At 48.1% G+C, this 24,459-nt stretch overlaps 1 protein-coding gene across 1 annotated transcript in view; it reads right to left on the reverse strand.

Annotated features, from left to right (window-relative positions):
* The window catches only part of CPXM2 (carboxypeptidase X, M14 family member 2), a 181,840-nt gene that overhangs the window by 67,625 nt on the left and 89,756 nt on the right, over positions 1–24,459 (reverse strand). The window contains exon 6 of the mRNA XM_073595649.1: positions 6,452–6,536. Coding sequence (XP_073451750.1) covers positions 6,452–6,536 — 85 coding nt within the window. The remainder of the gene's footprint in view (positions 1–6,451; positions 6,537–24,459) is intronic.

A 24,459-nucleotide genomic window follows, 5' to 3' on the forward strand; every position in this document is an offset into this window, starting at 1 on the left:
TGATTTTAGGGCATTCCCACCATATATGTATCATGGAACCTTTCATGTGACATCCGCGAAAGCAGAGAGGGGAGACCGCGGGATGCATCATAGCAAGCCGGGAGGGGGTCAAGTACCATCTAGTGATTACCTTAAGGCTAGCTTCAATCAGGGATATGTTATAAATGCCTTTGAATGATCGGAAGAAGGCCGTGTGCCAGTGATCTAGATCCCATGTGTCCTGTAAATCCCTCTCCCATGCCAACATGAACGTTGCTTTCTTATCTGTAGCAGCAAGCGAAGAGTAGATTAAGGATATTCCCCTCCTCTGCTCCAGGAGTCCCCCCACACCATTTTTCGTATGGGGTGAACTGCGGTGGTTCGGGTTTCTCAACCCAGATTGATTGGAGAAAGTGTGAAATTTGATAAAACCTGAACCTCTCCGAATTGGGGAGACTCAGATGTTTGACGCAGTGGTTGAGGGAAAACGGCCCCGCTGCGGTAAAATAGTTCCCGATCCGGTACATGCCCCTATCCAGCCACCACTGAAAGGCTTTTATGTCCATACCCGGGGGAAACGCGGGGTTACGGAAAATGTGCGATAGAGGTTTGCTGTGCGATACCAAGGAAGGGTTCTTTCTGAGAGTGTCCCATATCGTCAGAGATTGTGATAAGGCGGGAGACATGACCGGGGGCCTAACTTTTGGTGGGCACCAGAGGAGGAAGTCAATTGTAAATGTTGGTACTGCCTGTCTTTCCATTTCTACCCAATCAGGTCTGGCTGTTTTGGCATAAACTGTTGATATCTGTGCTAGTCTAGCCGCCTGGTAGTACCAAAAAAGATTTGGAAGTCCCAGTCCTCCCTTTTTTCTTGGGCCGAATAGGGTGTTTCTCGGGAGTCTATGTCCCTTCGATCCCCAAATGAATTTTACTACCTTGTTTTGGAATGCTGAGAGGTGATCCTTCCATATAGCGATCGGGAGCGCTCTGAAAATATATAGGAGACGCGGTAGCAGAGTCATTTTTACAGAGTTTATTTTACCGAGCCAGGAAATGTGGTGTGGGGACCAGTGTTTGAGATCGGATTCTAATTTTTTGTAAATGGGGGGGTAATTTGCTTGGTATAGCTGTTCAAATTTGGGGGTAAGATTGATTCCAAGGTATCGAATGCTGGATTCGCTCCAAGAAAAGCGGAACGCCTCCTGCAACCGAGACACCAAATCTGACGGGAGGGACACATTAAGTGCCTGAGACTTGGAGTAGTTAACACATAATCCCGAGATCTGTGCAAAGTCTTCTAGGAGCTTGCATAGCACTGGGAGGGAGGTTACTGGTGACGTTATGTAAAGAATGAGGTCGTCAGCAAATAGCCCGCATTTATGTGTTTTTGGCCCACAGTGCACCCCCGCTATGTCTGGATTAGTGCGTATAGCAATTGCCAATGATTCAATCGCTATCGCAAAAATCAGTGGCGAGAGCGGGCACCCTTGGCGGGTCCCTCTAGCTATTTTAATAGGATCAGAGAGTTGTCCTTGTAGTTTGATTCTAGCTTCCGGGCTCGAGTATAGGGAGTGTAGTAACCCTGTGAACCGCGGGCCAAAACCCCATTGTTGTATGATTGAGAATAGGTACGACCAGGACACAGAGTCGAACGCTTTTTGTAGATCTAGAGATAGCAACATTCCCTTTTGTGCCCCACTACCATCCCAGCCCGATTGCAGGAGGGAGACTACATCCACCGTTCTTCTGATTTGGTCAGGACTTTGCCTTCCCGGGATAAACCCCACTTGGTCTCTATGGATATAGGATCCGATAAAGGAGGCCAAACGGTCTGCCATAATTTTAGTCATAATTTTTAGATCGTTATTGATCAGGGATATGGGTCTATAGTTGGATACTTCACCCTGGTCTTTGTCTAGTTTCGGTATTACGGTTATGAAAGCAGCGTTCCTAAATGTTTTACTATTCAAAGTTAAAACAACAACAAGGGCAGAAGATTTAATAGATGGAAAGTTGAAAAAATGACTGAAGTTCCAGTTTAAGGCGTCAGCATACCAAGACATTTTGGACAATTTTATGCTCCCAACCTTGTGGGGACATTTTGGGGATGGCCCCTTCCTGTTCCAACATGACTACATACCAGTGCACAAAGCAAGGTCCATAAAGACATGGATGAGTGAGTTTGGGGTGGAGGAACTTGACTAGCCTGACCTCAACCCGACAGAACATCTTTAGGATGAATTAGAGTGGAGACTACGAGCCAGGCCTTCTCGTCTACATCAGCGCCTGACCTCACAAATGCACTTCTGAAAGAATGGTCAAACATTCCCATAGACACACTCTTAAACCTTGTGGACAGCCTTCCCAGAAGAGTTGAAGCTGTTATAGCTGCAAAGGGTGGGCCAACTCAATATTGAACCCTACGGACTAAGACTGGGAGGCCATTAAAGTTCATGTGCGTGTAAAGGCAGGCGTCCCAATACTTTTGGTAATATAGTGTATATGGTACAACCAAGGAACTCAGACATAGTTAATTTGAGCTTTCCACTTATGCCCACAATTCTCTAATGGTTAAAACTGATGTTTAGTAACATCTTATGTTGGAATACAGTACCAAACACATTAGGTATGTGTGAAGGTGTGTATCCCAAATCTTGCAGGCTACTGCTTCTTGTAAAACTCCTCCTTTCAGTGCCAACTTCATAGCAGTCAGATATTGTCCTTGGTGGCCACTGTCTTCTGGTGATGTATGAGTTAACAGTGTGAAGAGTTCCCGTCCCCTTCTGCCCTCTCTGCCATTAAAAGACCTCATATTACTATTCTCCCACAATGCAATGCTCTCTGTGGACCGTGGAGATCCTGTCATTCATCCGCTCTTTCTCCATTCAGAATGAGGTGCATTGTGGGAGAATAGTAGTACGAATTGTAAAAGGTAAAAAAGAATAAAGAAGATTGAAATAAAATGATATTGCCAACAGGAACCAGAGATCTTTTTATATCAGTGAAAGAAAACCCACAATTGGTTGCAAATCATTTTTTTTTTTTGCTTTCCTAATGCATCGCAACCATTTCCTTACGGGAAACTTTTCATAAGAAATAAGTGGAGGCTGCCCTTTTGAAAATGCAATATGCCTGGCTGTTTCATTGCTTTGTGACCTTAGGTTGTCAACACAGTATGCTTTTAAAGCTTTGACTTTCTCGAAATCCTGATCTTGCTTCCAAAATCCTGGTCTTGTTCCAAGACAACAGTGGCGGCTGGTGGATTTTTCTTTGGGGGGGCGTCAAAAAAACAACCCCCTCCCCTGGCGGCGTGGCACAGCACCCCACCCCCCCCATCAACCCCCCACCCCCACACACACACACGCAGGGAGTCCAGCCTGGCACTTACCTGCTTGTGTGGCGGGCAGGGGCATTGCTAGGTCTACAAAAGATCTGGGGCTAGAGCCCATAGCAGCGTAGTAAAGAAAGTCATACGCTTAGGCAGGCATACACATGTATATACAGTAATATACGTCTGTGTGTATATATCCCCAGAGAGTCTCCCACTTACATCAGGGTCCCCAGAGAGAGCCCCCTTACATCAGGGTCCCCAGAGAGCCTCCTCCTTACATCAGAGTCCCCAGAGAGCCTCCCCCTTGCATCAGGGTCCCCAGAGAGCCCCCCCCCACTTACATCAGGGTTCCCAGAGAGCCTCCCTTACATTAGGGGCCCCAGAGAGCCTCCCCCTTAAAATCAGGGACCCCAGAGAGGCTCCCCCTTGCATCAGGGTCCCCAGAGAGCCCCCCACTTACATAAGGGTCCCCAGAGAGCCTCCCCTCCCCTTGGCGACCCCTGCAGAGACTCGGGGCTATGAGCCCCAGATTCGGGGCTATGGCCTCAAAAGCCAACCCCTAGCGACGCCACTGGCGGGGCTCTGGTGTTACATAGTAGGTGAGGTTGAAAAAAGACACAAGTCCATCAAGTCCAACCTATGTGTGGGATTATATGTGTGTCCTCTCCTGGAGTGCGGGCCGCTCCTCCAACTTCCTCCACCACGTGTCTTCCGCCAAAGCGCTAGGCATCCAATAGGATCGCCTGACACTTTGGCAAATCAGGAAACAGGTCTCACAGACCTGCCTCCTGATTGGCGGGGAGGAACTTTAGTGTGATCATAGCAAAAATTCATTTGCTATGGTCACACAACTGGGTGGGCTTGGAGCGCAATGTTCTGCGCTCCGAGCTCACCCTTTTTTGAAGCCTATTAGAGCCTCTGGCTCTAATCGGGTGCTTAAAAAAACACCTCGCCGCATTGGAATCCATAGTCTGGCGCCACTGATATGTAGATTAAGGGGACAGGTGCATGGGTAGGGGAGGCAGCGCCTATGCGCCCTCTGACGGGCCGCCACTGCAAGACAATGACTGCATTGCACCAAAGGGTCAAGAAAATGCCAGGCAGTTAGCATTTTTATAAGGAGGTCAGCAATGGTAGTCCAAATATTTGTCTCATGACAGATTTACTTATAGGATAGGATACCCACAATTCAAATGCCTTGTAGCAATTAAGCACCTGAACCATATTTGTAGAGTAATTACTACAAGCAGACAGTGTCCCTTCATCTCAGCTCACTGCCATGCGGAATATGAATTTCATATGTGCTGCATTTCAGTGACTGACCTGGCAGCCTTGTCTCTTCCTATCTGTAAATCCTTCAGGATAGGGATTCTGTGCACTTAACCGCTTGCTAGTAAAACCACAGATTCATAAACTGGAGTTTTATGGAAAGAGTCTTCCTTCCAGAAGAATCCTGGCAGCAGAATGCGGTTCTGGGGTCTCTCTCAAGATTCCACTGAGAGCTTATGATTAAGTAACATTAACCACTTGCACAGGGAATACCGGAGAATAATATGAGCAAAAGCTGATTATTAAAAACGTGCAGCCAACTTCCATTGAAAAAAACTCAAATTGTAATAAAAAGGGGACTGCTAGCAATTTGCAAACTGCCGCTATGCAGGTTAGTGGTGCGTGGTAGTACTAAGACCCACTAATTGCCACTATTTTGGTAATTAAAGCTTAAAATCCAACTCCAGGCAATTATTTTAACCACCTCAGTACCGGGCACTTACACCCCTTTCCTGCCCAAGCCAATTTTCAGCTTTCAGCGCTGTCGCTGTTTAAATGACAATTGCGCGGTCATGCTACACTGTACCCAAACAGAATTTTTTATCATTTTGTTCCCACAAATAGAGCTTTCATTTGGTGGTATTTGATCACCACTGGGGTTTTTATTTTTTGCTAAACAAATAAAAAAAAGACCTAAAATTCTGAAAAAAAGGTTTTCCTTTTGTTTCTGTTTTAAAATTTTGTAAATAAGTAAGTTTTCTCCTTCCCTGATGGGCACTGATAAGGCAGCACTGACCGGCACCAATGAGGTGGCACTGACGGGTACTGAGGATGGGCACTGGTAGGTGGCACTGATGGGTGGCACTGATATGCAGCACTGATGGGCATTGATAGGCGGCACTGATGGGCACTCATGGGTGGCACTGGTGGGCACTGATAGGCGACACTGATGGGCACTGAAAGGCTGCACTGATGGGTACTTATGGGTGGCACTGATAGGCTGCACTGATAGGCAGCACTGCTGGGCACTGATGGGCACTGATATGGCATTGATAGGCATCACTGATGGCACTGGCAGGCATTGGGGATGGTCACTGATTGGCATTTCCCTGGTGGTCTAGGGTGGCATACCTGGTGGTCCAGTGTGGTGGCAATCCCTGGTGGTCCTGGCGGCATCCTGGTGGTCCTGGGTGGGCATCCGAGGGGGGCTGCACTGATAAACAATCAGCACAGACCCCCCCCCCTGTCAGGAGAGCAGCCGATAGGCTCTCCTCTACTCGTGTCAGACGTTCCTATTTTTGGATTTTCTAATTTACGAATTTTGGAATTTACGAATTTACGAATTGCGATCATAACATGACCCGAAAAAAAACAAAATAAAAAAAAGGAAACGAAAACAAATTAATTTTCAGTGCACATGTCTAGTGGGCAGAAGGGGCAGCTGCCCTGGATGCAGTGGTTAAAGGGGAAGGCGCACCCTCTCAGAGCTATTGCTGTCACACCATGCTTCAACATGCCCAACCTTCACCCCATCCACTCACAGCTGACAAGAATAACACGCTGTGTATGTGCAACTTCCTTCTAGCTGCTAGAAAGCAAGCGAGTGGCCTTGTATGTCTAGTGCACACTCTATGCCAACAATGGGCAGCCAGAGGAAGGGGGCAGATGATGAGCACAGGGCAGTACATCCATTCTCTGTCATGCATTAGCAGAATCCTTGACCTGGGTGCTCGTCAAACCTGTCCTATATTTCCTATTAGAACGTGGAAGGTTTTGGAATAATAAGATTGAGAAACACTGCATTATTAAATAAAGAACCAAATACACTGCAACGTACAGCTATAGATAGACATATAAATGTAACTGCCTTACCACATCTCCAGTTCCGTTCCTTGCTACCACCCAGCTGTGGCTGTCATTGCTGATCATCACTCTAAAAGAGGTCACCCAGTCACTCCTATGAAGAAAATAAATTTAGTAAATTCTAATATCTAACTTGCCAGTCTGCATTAACCACAGGTGTCTTCACAAAACTGCTGTAATACCCTCAGCTATATTCTCAGATGATGCTGACAAAACCTGGAGCACAAATGGAGCTGCCTCCCATAGCCACCGAACAGGTCGCATCTTTTGTTTAGAATCAGAATAATTACAATGGGCTTGACCCTTTTTTAGTCAAATCATTAGTAAGACCTCATCTGGAATACGCAGTTCAGTTTTAGGCACCAGTTCTCAAAAAGGATATCGGGGAACTGGAGAAAGTGAAGAGAAGGGCAACCAAACTGATAAGAGGCATGGAGGAGCTCAGCTATGAGGAAAGATTAGAGGAATTGAATTTATTCCCTCTTGAGTACAGGAGATTAAGGGGGGATATGATCACCATGTATAAATACACAAGGGGTCCATATAGTGAACTTGAGTTATTGTTGAGTTATTCACTTTAGGGTCAACACAGAGGACAAGGGGGCACTCTTTATGTCTAAAGGAAAAGAGATTTCATCTCCAAATACGGAAAGGTTTCTTCACAGTAAGAGCTGTGAAAATGTGGAAAAGACTCCCTCCGGAGGTGGTTCTGGCTAGCTCAGTAGATTGCTTTAAGAAAGGCCTAGATTCTTTCCAAAATGTATATAATATAACTGGGTACTGACATTTATAGGTAAAGTTGATCCAGGGAAAATCCGATTTTCTCTCCGGGGATCAGGAAGGAATTTTTTCCCCTGCTGTAGCAAATTGGATCCTGCTTTTCTGGGGGGTTTTTCGCCTTCCTCTGGATCAACAGTGGGTATAGGATTGGGTATAAGGCATTGTATGATATTTTTTATTTTATTTATTTAATTATTTATTTATTTTTTATGGTTGAACTAGCTGGACTTGTGTTTTTTTTCAACCTGACTAACTATGTAACTATGTAGTCCAGTTTTCATAAAATCAGACAATAAGCAGTTTCTGTACAAACCTATTTGGTATACACTTAAAATAAATTTTGTGACTGCCATGGGTAAGAGCTCCACTTTTGTTGCTGTAAACCTTCCCAATTTGGCTGATTTATAAAATATAGAGAAAAGCAAACTCACATTCTGTGTTTTATAGGATACAAAGGATCTATTAGTTTCAAGGCACTGAAATTAAACTTTGGGAATTAGACACAATCTACCCTTGCAGTGCCCTTAGATGGTTGTCCAAGGGGCCTCAATTAATAATTTCCCCTTATCTCTTGTTCTGGGCAAAATTCAAAAATGTCAATTTCTTTTTTGGTGACAATAGTAAAAACAGAGGGATGAATCTCCCCTGCAGAGACAGAAATACAATCTTGACAGAGGGTCCAAATCTTCCCCACTTAGGTTATGTTCACACTGTTCCGACACAGAAGTTGCACGACTTCTGATCCGACTTTGCCCTGCGACTTCATGTCTGAGTTCCATGTGATTTCAATGAAAGGAATCCGTCGTTGAGTCTGGTATACATCTTGAGGGGGGAACCCCATGCCAAAAAAACGAGAGTCACGAGGGGGCAGGGTCTCCATGTGGCATCCCCTGGGTGGCCACGCCCCATGGCTACATAAGAAATGGCAGACACTGGACCTGACATAACAGTCGGAGCCAGCATTGGAGGAAGACTGGGTCGCGGAGGAAGAAGTCATCGGCGGAGGCAGAAGAACGGGGAGAAGAAGCGGAGGGAGAAGAACCGGGAGAAGAAGCGGAGGGAGATAAACTGGGAGAAGAAGCGGAGTGTGAAGAACCAGAAGAAGAAGCAGAGGGAGAAGAAACGGTGGAAGAAGACATGGAGCTACAATGGGGGGACAGTCTTTATTTTTAATAAAGGACTTTTCCAAAATTTTTTTTTGTAACACTACACTTTTTCGGTGAATGGGTAGGTGTACAATGTACCCCATACTCATTTACATGGGGTGGCGGGATCTGGGGGCCTCCTTGTTAAAGGGGGCTTCCAGATTTCGATAAGCCCCCTACCCACAAGATCTCCACAACCACAGCCCAGGGTTGTCAGTAAGAGGCCCTTGTCCCCATCAACATGGGGACAAGGTGCTCTGGGGTGGGGGGGCCCCAAAGCACCACCCCCCCTATGTTGAGGGCATGTGGCCTGGTATGGTCCAGGAAGAGGGGTCGCTCGCACGTCCCCCCCCCTTTTCTGACATGCTGGGCTGCATGCTCGGATAAGGGTCTGGTATGGATTTTGGGGGGGCCCTATGTCGGATCCGTTAAGATGGTGATCCCGACTTCAATTCGAATCAATGGACTGAAATTGTGCCCCAAGTCGGACCAAAGTAGTGCAGGAAGCATTTTCAAAGTAAGACCGACACAAGTCGGACCAGTTAAGACGACTCTCATGGGGAACTATTGGTTTTGACATGTCATGCGACACTTGTGCTCTGGAAGTCGGAGCGCATGTTGGATCAGTGTGAACCGGTCCTTAGTCCGAAATGAAAAAAAGTTTTTTGCCTAGATTCACTTTAAAGGCAACCTGTTACATTAAATTCATGGAAGTTGCCATAGATAACCTTGCCATCTGAAAATGCCCTTGCTTGGTTCTAACGTATTTTGGTTATATCTGTGAAGGTTCTCATTTATCCAGGTCAGGTCCAGGTACACCTTGTATTAGTCACCTTTAGCTGGACTTAGCTGGTTCTGTAATACTGGAGATGTTTCAACACTCATCTAAGTAACTTCCTCAGCTCTAAAAAAGTGTCTGTGGGGTGGTAAAGCGTGGTGCGGCCACAGTAATCACTTTGAGTCCAGTTGCAGAAACAAAACTGTATTGAAGTTAAAGTTCAGTAAATTACAACTAACCCAGTGGGTTATCCTCCCTTTTCACACTGTTCCCCGACCTCTGGCCTCATTTTACGCAAGTTTCCCCTACATTAACCACCAGTGATAGAGGCTCCCCATACATTGGCCACCAGTGAAATAATGCCCGCTGCAACGACCACCAGTGAAATAAGACCCCCTTACATTGGCCACAAATGAAAGAAGACCTGCCCTTTACACTGGCCACCACTGAAAGAAGACCCACTTCACAAAGGCCACCTGTGAAAGAAAGCTTCCACTACATTGTTTACAAGTGAAAGAAGGCCCTATTTACATTGGCCACCAGTGAAAGAAGTCCCCTTACAATGGCCACCAGTGGGAGGAGCCCCCCCCCCCCCTCCTCTTACATTGGCCAACAGTGAAAGAATGCCCTTCTTAAAATGGCCAGCAGTGGGAGGAGGGCCCCACATACATTGGTGGTCAGAAGAAGTTGTCTCCAATTACACTGGGGGTCAGTTGGAAAAATGCTCCCAAATTGCTGGTCAGTGGAAATAATGTCCCTCATTACAGATAGCTAAAAAGAACATTGGTGTCAGTAGTGACTTATCTTAGAGGGCAGAGGTTCCACTGGTCCCACGTTGCTGGCTTTGCTGAGTGACACCAACCCTGGAACTACAGTATGCAGGCACCATAAGGTGGGAGATTAATCTGTCACTACTCAAAGAACCCCTGGAAACCTCTGAAGTAACCCTAGGGTTTCACAGAACCCTAGTGGAGAAAGGCTGTCTTATATCATACTAGAAATCGGTCTTCTATATGCAAATATATGGAAGCCATGCACTATTATCAAGGTGCTTCTGTAAGTAGGTCACACCATAATTCATGCAGGTATTAACCTATAAAGAGATTGGATGGTAATAATGAGGTACTTCACTGAGAGATGCCGCATAAGGCTAGAATGTCTAACACTTGGGCACTTTACGTCCTCCTCCTCGTTCTAGGCAGACCACAACAGCCACTAGTTCAGCTCTGATTCCAGGAAGCCAACCAACTGTGTGTGTGTGTTTTCTCATTTGTGTGTCACATCTCTAGTCTGTTGTAGAGAAACAGCTGGTGCCTTGTAAATAGAACAAGTGAGAGAGACAGATACCTCCTCCGCGACACCTGCTCTCGCCCATGTGCCTATCTCACCACGCACTGGCACAGAGCTGCTGAGGGAAACGTTGAAATCGATAGGAACAGGGCTCCAGCGTGATAGGGGTTAAGGTCAGAACAGTCATTAGAATCCTTTTGGACTATAGGGATTTACTTCATTGCGGAGTAAATGAATAGATATTTGTGCAGCATCGCTATTCTCATTAAGGAACAGTCTTCAGAGGATGCCTTGTTAGTGAGAAGCAAATAGAAGGAATCTAAGATTACAGAAATGTGTACTGTGGATCTACTCAGGAACCAGGCAGCATCATTTTCATTTAAAGGAAACCTGTACTAAGAGCAATGCAGAGGTTACCAGTGCCAGTTACCAGGCCATTTTCAGTTTTATTTAAAATGGTAAACTGGAAAGAGTGTGCAATTCAGGAAAGCCAGAATAAAGGCAGCGCTCCTAATCTGCAAACTTGTTTTCTGAGAAAGTGCTGAAGCCACTAGATCAGCATAATAGCCAAGGAATTTGTATAATCAGAAAGAATTCAACAACAGTAGCCTCTATACTTTCTCAATGTTTCCTTTAAATGGGAATTCTACCTTATTACATCGTATTTTAAGTGGTTTAAGTGCAGCTGCTGTCATACTGTAATTTAAGATCTTATTTGATCTTGATATCCACAGCCTCAGGCTCCAACCCATCCTATCTCACCTGAGCTTTTCAATCCCAACTGAAAACAATTCTAAAGGGCCGTACACACGGTCGGACTTTTTGACAACTGACATGCAAATTAGCTGTTTTGGAGCAACATCCGACCGTGTGTACGCTCCATCAGACCAACTTTTTCAGTTTCCATCGGACTTTTGTTGGCTGTGCGAATGGACAAACTTCCCGGCAACAAAAGTCCGATGGAGCAAAGTCCGATCGTGTGTACACAAAGCCATCGGACTTTTGTACAAACTACAGTACGCAGCCGCGAGAATGTTTCCAGCGCGATCGGATTGCGCTGGTTCTCGGCGGCAGGGTACTGTACATCTCGCGCTAGCTGCAATAGGAAAAACACATTTTCCTACTGCGGCGGGCGCGAGAGGGAATTCCCCTCTGGAGAATACCAAGCCCTTCGGTCTGGCATGGATTTTAAGGGGAACCCCCTACGCCGAAAAAACGGCATGGGGGTCCCCCCAAAATCCATACCAGACCCTTATCCGAGCATGCAGCCTGGCCGGTCAGGAAAGGGGGTGGGGACGAGCGAGCGCCCTCGTGCCCTAAACATGGGGGTGGGTGCTTTGGGGGGGGCGGTGCCCTGCAGGCCCCCCACCCCAAAGCACCTTGTCCCCATGTTGATGAGGACAAGGGCCTCTTCCCAACAATAAAAGTGGCGAGATTGACACAATATCAGACAACAATACAGAAGTTGACCAAAGGGTGGTGGTAAAGAGCTGAAAAAACACGTGATATGGTGAAAGTTGACTGAAAAAGTCCTATCGTCTGTATGCAAGACAAACTTTTGGGCAACGACCTTTGTACAAAAATTCAAGGGAAAGTTTGTACAAAGTCCTATCGTGTGTATGGGGCTTTAGAGCTAAAAAGGTTGCTTCTTGGTTTATTGTAGGCCTATGAGGGATTACAGACCCAGTGCCAGGACATGGTTCAACACCAAAGGCAAGAAGGCCATAGGTCGCCAGCAACAGGTTGCAGGCACTGCCTATTTTGTTTCCACTTCTTTCTAAAGTGCCCAGGGCAGCCACCTCTTCTGCCTGACAATGAAAGTAAAAAAAAACAAAAAATTCTGTAGAGTACACATAGGGGGTTTCAACTTTCTTCAGTCTCATGGAAACCCCATTAATTATTCGCAAGGACACCACAGAGATATTAATTTCACATATAAATTTCACGTTTATTTAAAAGTTTTTCACCTGCGCGGGTTGGTGGTATTTATCATTTATATTATATCCTGGTTATCTCTTGCTTCAACTATTGCATCTCCCTCCTCATTGACCTACCTTTACGTAGACTATTCTCCCTTCAGTCCATCATGAATGCTGCTGCCAGACCCACCCACCTTACCAACCATTTGACGTCAGCTACCCCTCTTTGCCAATCTCTCCATTGGCTTCCCCTCACCCAACAAATAAACTGTTCAACTGTTCTCTCTGCTCCTCCCAAGTCCTCTTTATCTGTAGCTCCCATGTCACCTCCTCCCATGCTCGTCACCAGGAATTCTCCAGAGCCTCTCCCTTCCTGTGGAACTCCTTAACCCAATCTGTCCATCTCCCACTCTATCCACCTACAGGCAATCTCTGCAAACCCATCTCTTCAGGCATATCCTGCCTAGAACTAATAAACAGTACTTTTACCTGCTCAATCCAGTCACCCCCCCCCCCCCCCCCCACACACACACACAGTTATTACCTTTTGTATCACTTGTCCCTTCCTTTTGGATTGTAAGCTCTAACAAGCTGGACCCTCTGATTTCTCTTGCATTGAATTGTATTGTAACTATGCTGTCTCCCTTCATTTCGTAAAGTGCTTTGCAACCTATTGGCGCTATATAAATCCTGTATAATATTATTAACCACCTCCCGCCCCCCATATAGTAAAATGAGGGGTGGCTGTCTTGTTCTGGGACAACGTCATATGACCTCTTCCCACTTTTGCCGCGCAGTGTCCCTGAGAAAGCACATCCCCAATCTCGGTAAAGAGCCGATGACGAGGCTCGTTACCCATGTGATCAGCTGTGTCCAATCACATGTAAACAAGGAAATGCCGGTTATTGGCTTTCCTCACACTTACAGCGCATGAGGAGAGGAGAGCCTCAGCGGCATTTCCTCACAGGGGAGACCTGCACAGATAATCAGGGCACTGATCATCAGTCCAGCCCCAAAAGTGCCCAGCAGTGATGCAAGTCAGTGCCCAGCAGTAATGCCAATCAGTGCCCATTAGTGATGCCAATCAGTACCCATCAGTGATGTCAATCAGTGCCCATCAGTGATGCTAGTCAGTGCTGCCTTTCAGTACCCATCAGTGCCTGCTCATCAGTGCTGCCTATCAGTGCTCATCAGTGCCACCTGTCGGTGCCCATCAATGCCACCGTTTAGTGCCCATCTGTGCCACCAATCTGTGCCACCAATCTGTGCTCATCAGTACTGCATATCAGGAAGCTCTTTAAGCGAAACATGTAGAGTAAGAAGTGGTTGCATATAATACCTGAATGATATGCTTTGTTTGAACCTTTCATGGTCATTTTCTGTTTGTCAATAAAATTTATCTTTTTACATTTCAAAATAATTTTTGCATACTTCTTTGGTACCTTAAAAGTCCCACCCTTCTTTTTGATTGATTCTGTTACAATACAATGAAATACAAGAGGATTAAGAGGGCCCTGCTCAGAAGAGCTTACAATCTAATAGGGTGGCGCAGGTGGTACAAAAGGTTGTAACTGTGGGGAATGAGTTGATGCAAGTGGTAGGAGATTAGTTGGAGACATTTTCCAAGGGATGTGGTACCGACCAATGATCTCTCATTACCCCCCCAAAAAAATACTGCATATCAGTGCCCAGCAGTGCTACCTATCAGTGCCCATCAGTGCCACCTATCAGTGCCCATCAATGTCACCCATCAGTGCCCATCATTACTGCCTATCAGTGCTCATCAGTACTGCATATTAGTGCTGCCTATCAGTGCTGCATATTAGTGCCTCCTAATTAGTGCCACCTGATCAGTGCCGTCTTATCAGTGCAGCTTCATCAGCGCACATCGGTGAAGGAGAAAAATTACTTAATTTTCTGATAGAAACTAAGAAAAAAAAATGTTTTTCAAATTTTTCCGTATGTTTTTTTTTTTAGCAAAGAAATAAAAGACCAGGTGGTGATTAAATGCCACCAAAAGAAAGCTCTGTCTCAAAATAATGATAAAAATGTAATTTGGGTACAGCGTTGCATGACGGCGCAATTGTCATTCAAAATGCGACAGCGCTGAAAATTGACCCGGGCAGGGGGGGGGGGGGGGGGGGTCAAAGTGCCCGGTATTGAAGTTGTGATTAATTAGTAAGTAGGCCATCTGGTTACCATTTTCTCAGACACACAGCAGTATTGTGCCGTCATAGTGAGGGATATTTTCATCGCGGCTACAAAAATTCTAAAACCATCGGGGGGTCACAAAACAGCATTCTGGGGGGTATTTAAGCAGGAGCTTGTGACTTTTGGTCTTGAGTGGGGTTTAGAAATGGTGTCGAAGGGAAAACTGCATCTAATCCTCAGCGACTAAATCCAAGCTACTCGCTGTGAGTTAAATCCACGGAGAAGCAGAAAAAGTGTGATAAAGCACAGGGCTGTGAAAGGAATGACAAGGCGTGAAGCTGCAGGGAGGAGACAAGATCAGGCAGCAGATGTATTTTGTTCCTAATAATAAGGGTATGCTAATCTCTGCTCCTTTCTTCCCTTCATGTATGTAATGAGCAGCACACAGAAAAAAGGCAAATAAAGAAAAATATGACATTTAGAGCTGGATATAAAGAGAAGACAAACACAAAGGACTTATTCAATTCAGAAAGAAATAATGCTGTACAAAGACTAAACTCTGGCCACAAAAACTTTGATTGAAATGTGTTACTTAATAGTCACAACAAATATAAATCTACTTTGTGAACACCAAATGCCTTTGCAAATCCAATTATTACCTTGTAAAAGTGGTGACATCACCACTGTTCTGTATATAGCCTGTGTAGGAATCAGAGATGTGGGAGGGATCCAGAAGACCCCACCCACTACAGGCTGCTTGCAGCAAACTACAGGAGGGGGCGGATACAAGACCAGTCTCTCTACACAAGGAGAGAGAGCAGCACTAACTGGTCTTTATTACAGGAAGCTGCTGTGCAGAAGCAAAGATTCACACTGGATTACTGCACAGACCTGGAAAATATACACAATGAACCAGTGGTGGCCGCTCATGCAGGGACGCAGGGGCACCGCCCACCTAATCAATGCGTCCGGCCCCTAATCTACATGCAGGGTGCCAGATGCATGGATTCCAATGGGTTTTTTTTTTTGGAAGCACATGATTGGAGCCGGAGGCTCTAATTGGCTTAAAAAAGGGCGGGCTTGGGGCGCAGGGCACTGCGCCCCACACCCACCCAGTTGTGTGACATTACCAAATTATTATTCACTATTGTCTTCCTGTTTCTCCACCCGGCCAATCAGAAAGCGGTCCTGAGACCCGATTAGCCGGGAGTCCTAAGACCCGATTGGTGAGTCCTAACTCCTAATTGGCCGGGAGGAGAAGGAACTGCCAGGACTCGGGAGAAGACGGCGGAGGTGGGGGAGAAGCAGAAGACGCCATCTGGATAGGGTAAGTGCGGGGCTGGCTGGGGGGCCTGGCGGGTGATAGGCAAGCGATCGAGCAGCGGGGGGAAGCAGCGATCGATCGAGCAAGCACCGAGGGGGGGGGGTTTATGTGGTTGGTTGGTTGGCTGGCTGGCTGCGGGGGGTGGCTGTCTGGCTGGGCCTCAAGAAAATTGAGCATCAGCCGCCACTGCAATGCACACCAAGATTCAGTTAAGAATGCACACACCTCTTGTATTTTGGAAATATTTAATTATCCTGGACTTCAACTTTAAGAGTAAACAATCAGATTTCAAGTTTCTCGAAAGACATATGAGGGATGAATTCTGATTGGTTGTCAATAGGGTGCCATGGCCTAGTCAGATGAGATAGTGGTGACTGGCAGTTACTGCTCCCTGCTCAGAGACATGGATCCATGCCTTCCTCTAGTAAAAGCACCTCCCTCACTACAGTAAAACACATGTTAGGCATGTTTTTAGAACTGATCACTGTAATAATGTCACTGGTCCCCGAAAAAGTGTCAGTTAGTCTCCACTGTGGTAATAAAATACCATAAATACTGTAGTTATCGGTGTATAACAAGCACAGGCATATAACACGCACCCCAATTTTAGGAGTGAAGTTTAAGGAAAAAAACATTTTAAATAAAGAACTTTGAAGCAGAATTAGGGTCAGTGACCATCAATGCACCCTGCTCAGTGCCCATCTGCAGCCTCGCCTTTCCCATCGTCGCAGCCTCGTAAGTGTTGGATTATCCCTGCTGTCTCTGAGGGAAGAGGAGGAGCGAGCACCGCTGAATTGCACAGATACGCAATCTCCTGTGTACCCGGCGCTCCATCACTCACAGCCACGCCCCCTGGCCCTGCTCATATGATAGACAGAACAGTGGCCCCATGCGGGGGCCAGGAGGCGTGGCTGTGAGTGACGGAGCGCCGGGTACACAGGAGATCGCGGCTCTGTGTAATTCAGCGGCGCTCCCTCCTCTTCCCTCAGAGACATCAGGGATCGGCGTATAACACGCACCCACGATTTTCCCCTGATTTTAAGGGGGAAAAAAGTGCGTGTTATACGCCGATAAATACGATACGTCCCATAATTTGTAGACGCTGTAACTTTTGTACAAACCAATCAATATACGCAGTGCCGTATCACAAAAAATGGTCTGGTCAGGAAGGGGGTAAATCTTCCGGAGGTCAAGTGGTTAAAGTGATTATAAAGGCAGAAGGTTTTTTTTTATCTTAAAGTGGAGTTCCACCCACTTTTACAACTCTTCAGCATCCCTCACTAAACTGTGCACTGTAAACGAATTGGATATTTTTAAATTTTTTTTCTCAGCACCTACTGTATATCTGCTGTATTCATTTTTCACTTCCTCCTTCCTGGCCGCGGCCCATCGCATCATTTCCTGTTTGCAATGCCTTCTGGGAAGGGGCAGCAACTTCCTCTGACACTGCCGTTGCTGTGGAAACCTGACCTGAAACCTATTACACTGCTTGTGCTGCACTGAGCATGTGCGAGATCTGCAAGGATGAGATCCAGGAAGAAATACAGTCTGGCTTCAGATGCCCAGACTTAAGATGGCCACGGCCTGCTGTAAGTTTATATAATAACAAACTACTGCTATAAGCTAACAAAACAGACCTTAGTTTACAGACTAACTTTACTAGAATACATTAAGCTTGTGTATTATAGGGGTATTTTTATTTAAAAAGTATCATTTCAGCCGGAACACCACTTTAAAGCGGAGTTCCACCCAAAAGTAAAACTTTCACTCATTTGCCTGCTCCTCCCCCTCCAGTGCCACATTTGGCACCTTTCGAGGGGGAGCAGATACCTGTCTTTCACAGGTATCCCGATACCACTTCCAGGAGCCCGGGCCTCGGCCTTTGACGTCATCGCTGGGGCTCCTTCCTCCTCCCCCTGCCGCCGGGCCAGTAGGAATGAGGAGCGGAGCCTCGTGCATGCGCAGTAGGGGTCCTGGCGTGAAGCTGTAAGGCTACACTGCTGGGTTCCCTTACCCGCAATGACGGCGGGAGCACCCGACAGCTGATGGAAACGTCAGCCAACATCGCTGGACTCCAGGACAGGTAAGTGTCCGATTATTAAAAGCCAGCAGCTGCAGTATTTGTAGTTGCTGGCTTTTAATTTTTGTAGTGGAGGGTGGACCTCCGCTTTAATGCATTCTATGCATTGATATAAAAAGCTTTCTGTGTGCAGCAGCCCCCCCAATACTTACCTGAACCCCCTCTAGATCCAGCAATGTTGTTGGATTGTCTCGGCTGCCCAGGACTCCCCTTCCTCAATGGCTGAGACAGCAGTGTGGTGCCATTGGCTCCCACTGCTGTCAATCAAAGTCAGTCAGCCAATGAGAAGAGAAAGGGGACAGGCCGGGTCATGGCTCTGAATGGACACAGGGAGCTGTGACTTGTCTTAGGTGCCCCCATAGCAAGCTGCTTGCTGTGGGGGGCACTTAACAGGAGGGAGGGACCCGAGAAGAGGAGGATCGGGGCCACTCTGTGCAAAACCAACTGCACAGAGGAGGTGCATATAACATGTTTGTTATTTTTACCTAAATAAAACAAAAAACAAAACAAGACTTTATAATCACTTTAACCGCTTCAGCCCCGGATGATTTTACCCCCTTCCTGACCAGAGCACTTTTTACGATTTGGCACTGCGTCACTTTAACTGACAATTGAGAGGTTGTGCGACACTATTTTGGGACCATTGTCATTTATACAGCGATCAGTGCTATAAAAATGCACTGATTACTGGGTAAATGACACTGGCAGGGAAGGGGTTAACACTAGGGGGCGATCAAGGGGTTAAGTGTGTCCTAGGGAGTGATTCTAACTGTGGGGGGGATGGGCTACCACTGACATGACAGCGATCACTGGTCCCGATGACAGGGAGCAGTAGATCTCTGCCATGTCACTAGGCAGTACGGGGAAATGCCTTGTTTACATAGGCATCTCCCCGTTCTGCGGCTCCGTGACACGATTGCCGGGACACTGGCGGACATCGAGTCCGCGGGTCCCCCGGGCATGGTTACTCTATACGCAGCGGGCGCGCGCCCTCTAGCCCCGCCAATGCAAGAGGACGTACGGATATGCCCATTTGCCCACCGCTGCCATTGTGCTGACGTATATCGGTGTGCGGCGGTCGGCAAGTGGTTAAAAGGCAAATAGACTGTGCAGCTGCTCCAGAGCTTAGTAAATAAGGTGAAGCTTCACTTTACAAAGAATGCCCAATCACATGCAAGGAAAATAGGAATAACAAACATCTGATGAGGTTCTAACCCTCCCACTCAATCCAAAAAAAAAAAAAAAAAGGAATTCTGATTGGATACTATGTGCAACAGATCCAGTTATCTGGCCTGACGTGTTCTTGTTCCCTGGCAGGAATCCAGTGCTCACATGGGGAGAGGAAGCTTCATGTAGATAGTGTTCCTTTTGGAATATGTGCCTGATTAGCACCGTGTACCTGTCAGCCTGACCCCTACTGACTGTGATAATGTGCAATGATTGCCCCATGATAGGCACATTCATATCTAAATTCAACAGATAATGCAGTCAGCTATGGCAAGCAAACCTCAGCAAGGATAGGCATAATACAGATCAATCATTAATAGAATGCAGCTGCATTTATGAATTCTACTCCCTCAATTCACGTTGAAATCACGTATAAATGTACAAAAAATACATGAATCTTCAAAAGGCAAAGTCTAACCTCAAGACGCCTGTAAAGACAGGACAACCGGGGGGCCAGAGGTCCAACCCAGACCTCTCCTGTCTGGACTGATGTGTGATTAGGGCAGATCCAAGGCCCCTTCATGCCATCCCCCTGATTGTGTACTTTATTTGCAGTACACGAGAATCATAGTGAAGAAAACAAAAATGAACAGATGGTGCATCAAACTTTTAAAGGGATGGTAAAAAATGGCGACCCTAGGGGGGGGGGGCAGAGGGGGCCCTGACCCCCCCAACATTATGCTGTGCCCCACCATTTTTTACAAAAAATCAATGTCTAAGAGGGAGGGAGTCCCCAGTCAGCTCCTGCGGGTGATTCCTCCCCCCTCTCCTGCTCGCTGACACTGCATAATGCGAGCGTTCACACAACCACGGCCGCCTGATCTGCTCCTTCACCCGCATCCTCATTGGCAGGGAGAAGAGCGAGTTGCAGGAAGGACTCCACCAGGACTTTCAGTTACTGAAAAAACAGACTGATTTCTCCCGTCCTTAGGACAGGAGGACCAGCCTGTAAATTCCAAGAGATGCCAGACCAGTGCTGTCAATAGCAGGGGCAGAACAGCAAGAGGAGGCTGGGGAACCCCACAGTGGCAGAACACCAGGGCCCGGAGGCAAGACAACCTTTGCAACCCTGATAGTTCTCCCACTGCTTTGGATCCTTATATTTTCTTGATATGCTGGTGACATATATCTCTTGTTTTCTGCCACCCTGGGGGGGCCCCAATACAGTAGGAAGGGAGCTCACTGCAGAACATGTGAAAGGGCCCGTTGTGGGGTCATAGTAAAGGGCCCCAGTATATATATATATATATATATATATATATATATGCATTTTATAGTTGCCCCCCTACTTTTGTCCCTGTCCCCCCATGTGCCCCCCCTAAATTTGAAAGCTGGAGACGCCACTGATGGTAAAGCCTCACTTTTAAAAAAAAAACAAAACTTACCTGCTCTGTGCAGTTGTATTGTACAGAGCAGCCCCGATCCATCTCTTCTAGGGTCCCCTCCCCCTTGCCGAGTGTCCTGATAGCTAGTTGCTTGCTATGGGGGCACCCACGTGTGCTCGCTCCCAAGTCGCCCCTGTGTGTCCAAAAGACTTGGCCCGCCCCCTGCTCTCCTGTGGTCTCTCCATCCAATGGGGATGGAAAGACCCAGGAGAGCCGCTGCTCTTGTGCACATTGCTGGATCGAGATGGGCTCGGGTAAGTATTGGGAGGGGGCTGGGAGGGGGGGAGGATGCTGCACACAAACACAAACCTTCAGCCTTTAAAACCACTTTAATGTATGACAGCAATCAGGAAAAAAGAGCACACTATTGTGTCAATTTGGGAAGGAGGTAGGTGGGCAGGTATTGTACGTTGCTGCAAGTCATTAGTGCTAAAATCAAAGGAAGAAGGACCCGCTGCTCCAGGTGTATATGATAACTCAATTGGGATCTAATAAGGAGTGCCAGCCCCGGCCTGCCTCTGTGGGATACTTGAAAAAAAAAAAAAAAAGAACGGCTGCACATCCACAGGTTCCAAATGCCTTTATTGAAATCACTGTGATGACACCAGAGACACCAGAAGACAGTCATGTAGACGCGTTTCACGCATACATCATGTGCTTAATCATTACTCGTTGTTTTTCTCCTCTCAGGTACTTGTTGGCAGGGGTACAGTAGTACCTACTCCACCCAGCAGGTGCTGTCTTGCCACCTTGTGGATAAAATGCAGTCTTATGCCCCGTACACACGATCGGAAATTCCACCAGCAAAACTCTGATGAGAGCTTTTTGTCGGAAAATGCGACCGTGTGTACGCTCCATTGGTCTTTTGCTGGCGGAATTCCAGCCAGCAAAAGATTGATAGCATGTTCTCTATTCGGTCGGGAAAAGTTCCTATCCGAAAATGCGATCGTCTGTACAAATTCCGACGCGCAAAATTCCTACGCATGCTCGGAAACAATTCGATGCATGCACGGAAGCACTGAACTTCATTTTCTCGGCTCGTCGTAGTGTTGTACGTCACCGCGTTCTTGACAGTCGAAAGTTCAGAGAACTTTTGTGCGACCGTGTGTATGCAAGGCAAGCTTGAGCGGAATTCCGTCAGAAAAAACAACCAGGATGGAAAATCCGCTCGTGTGTACGCAGCATATCACTCATATAAGTAGCGATAATACAAGCATATGAACGCCAAAAAGTTGTTCAGCCAGGAAGCAAGATGGCCAACCGTCAAATGTCTTGCAACAATATATTTACTTTATCTCCCTCATACATAGCTGGTGGGCTTGTTCCTGTGTGCTCAGTGTGCTGGTATACTAATACTCAAGTTACAACCAGGTGTGGAGCAGTTGTGGCAGAACAGAGAACCCAAGCAGCTCCTGCAGGGGTGAGTGCTACACTTCACTTATGTGACTAAAGTTAAAAGATATGTAAAGGTTTGTTTTAAAAACACAAAAAAAAAAAACCCAAACATATCATACTTACCTCCTCTGTGCAGTTGGTTTTGCACAGAGTGGCCCCGATCCTCCTCTTCTGGGGTCCCTCAGCGGCGCTCCTGGCTCCTCCTCTACTCGAGTCCCCCGTTGGAGAGACGATCTCCCTGGGGGCACTCGTGCAGGCGCTCTCCCGTGTCCTGCTGCTGTGTCCACTGAAACAGACAGCAGGACTTGGCCCCGGCTCCCGTGTCATTACATTTGATTGACAGCAGCGGGAGCCAATGGCTATCAATCTATCCAAGCAGGACCCGAGACACCGTCTGGAGCTGGTGTGCTTGCCCCCGTTGCCGGCTTCAGGTTAGTAAAAGGGGGGCTCTGGGGGGCTGCTGCATCACAGGAGGTTTTTCACTCTAATACACAGAATGCATTAAAGGGGTTGTAAACCTTCCTAAAACACCCTGTCAGTGACTGGCCTCCCCACTTTACTTACCTGAACCCTCGAACTTGACCCACGGGGACATGCTGTCTCTCTGCCCGGGGTTCTCAGCTCTCGATTGGGTAGATTGATAGCAGGGCAGCCATTGGCTCCCGCTGCTGTCAATCAACTCCAATGACGCGAGCGCCGGGGGGGGCGGGGCAGAGTCCTGCATTCGCCCCCTCTATGGACGCCAAATGCTGGACTCGAGAGCGCGCTCGCTAGGTAACCCCCTCGGGGAAGCGCTTCTCCAAGGGGGGTATCAGATGTGGGGAGGAGCCGCGAGAGCCGCCGGGGGACCCCGGAAGAGCAGGTTCGGGGCCACTCTGTGCAAAACGAGCTGCACAGTGGAGGTAAGTATGATATGTTTGTTATTTTTTTTTTTTATGTTACCTTTACAATCACTTTAAGGTGAAAAACCTCGAAGGTTTACAACCCCTTTAAAGGAAATCTATGATCACAGCATACTATCCTGCAATCCTTCTGGTTTTTAATATTTAATATCATGTATATAAATGTTTTGCTCTGATTTTTTTCATGCATTCTTGCTTTATCATTGCTGCAGAAACTGATTTGATGTAATGCTCAGGGGCGGACTGACCATCGGGCAGTTCGGACGCTGACCGAGGGCCCGTGGCCAGTAGGGGGCCCCATGGCAGCTTTCACTTCGGGGCCCGACCTACCCGTCAGCTAGCTGTGATTGACGGGCAGATCGGGTCCCTGCTCACTGCTAAGAGACTGTAGTGTATACAGACCTCTCGTGATGCGCTCCTCCTCCCCCCCGCCGGCCCCTCCTTCCCTCCCGTCCATCCCAGGTGCTTGTATCTGTCATCACCTCGGACGGACAGAAAAGAGGAGGGGCCGGCGAGGAGGAGGACCGCATCAGGAGAGGTCTGTATACAGCCGCTTCCCGCGCTACTCTGCATCTAGGAAGGAAAGTGCAGCAGCTTGTACCACATGCTGCTATTAAAAAGTTGCTGCACAGCTTCCCACCCACAGTGTCCCCCTGTGCCCCCCACCTCCCCACAATGTCCCCCTGTGCCCCACAGTTTCCCCCTGAGCCCTCCACCTCCCCACAGTGTCTCCCTGTGCCCCCCACCTCCCCACAGTGTCCCCCTGAGCCCTCCACCTCCCCACAGTGTCCCCCTGTGCCCTCCACCTCCCCACAGTGTCTCCCTGTGCCCCCCACCTCCCCACAGTGTCCCCCTGAGCCCTCCACCTCCCCACAGTGTCCCCCTGAGCCCCCCACCTCCCCACAGTGTCTCCCTGTGCCCCCCACCTCCCCACAGTGTCTCCCTGTGCCCCCCACCTCCCCACAGTGTCCCCCTGAGCCCCCCACCTCCCCACAGTGTCCCCCTGTGCCCCCCACCTCCCCACAGTGTCCCCCTGAGCCCCCCACCTCCCCACAGTGTCCCCCTGTGCCCCCCACCTCCCCACAGTGTCCCCCTGTGCCCCACAGTTTCCCCCTGAGCCCTCCACCTCCCCACAGTGTCTCCCTGTGCCCCCCACCTCCCCACAGTGTCCCCCTGAGCCCTCCACCTCCCCACAGTGTCCCCCTGTGCCCTCCACCTCCCCACAGTGTCTCCCTGTGCCCCCCACCTCCCCACAGTGTCCCTCTGAGCCCTCCACCTCCCCACAGTGTCCCCCTGAGCCCCCCACCTCCCCACAGTGTCTCCCTGTGCCCCCTACCTCCCCACAGTGTCCCCCTGAGCCCTCCACCTCCCCACAGTGTCCCCCTGAGCCCTCCACCTCCCCACAGTGTCCCCCTGAGCCCCCCACCTCCCCACAGTGTCCCCCTGTGCCCCCCACCTCCCCACAGTGTCCCCCTGTGCCCCACAGTTTCCCCCTGAGCCCTCCACCTCCCCACAGTGTCTCCCTGTGCCCCCCACCTCCCCACAGTGTCCCCCTGAGCCCTCCACCCCCCACAGTGTCCCCCTGAGCCCTCCATCCCCCCACAGTGTCCCCCTGTGCCCCCCACCTCCCCACAGTGTCCC

Source organism: Aquarana catesbeiana, linkage group LG08 (genome assembly GCF_042186555.1).
Source record: "Aquarana catesbeiana isolate 2022-GZ linkage group LG08, ASM4218655v1, whole genome shotgun sequence".
NCBI classification, from domain to species: Eukaryota; Metazoa; Chordata; class Amphibia; order Anura; family Ranidae; genus Aquarana; species Aquarana catesbeiana.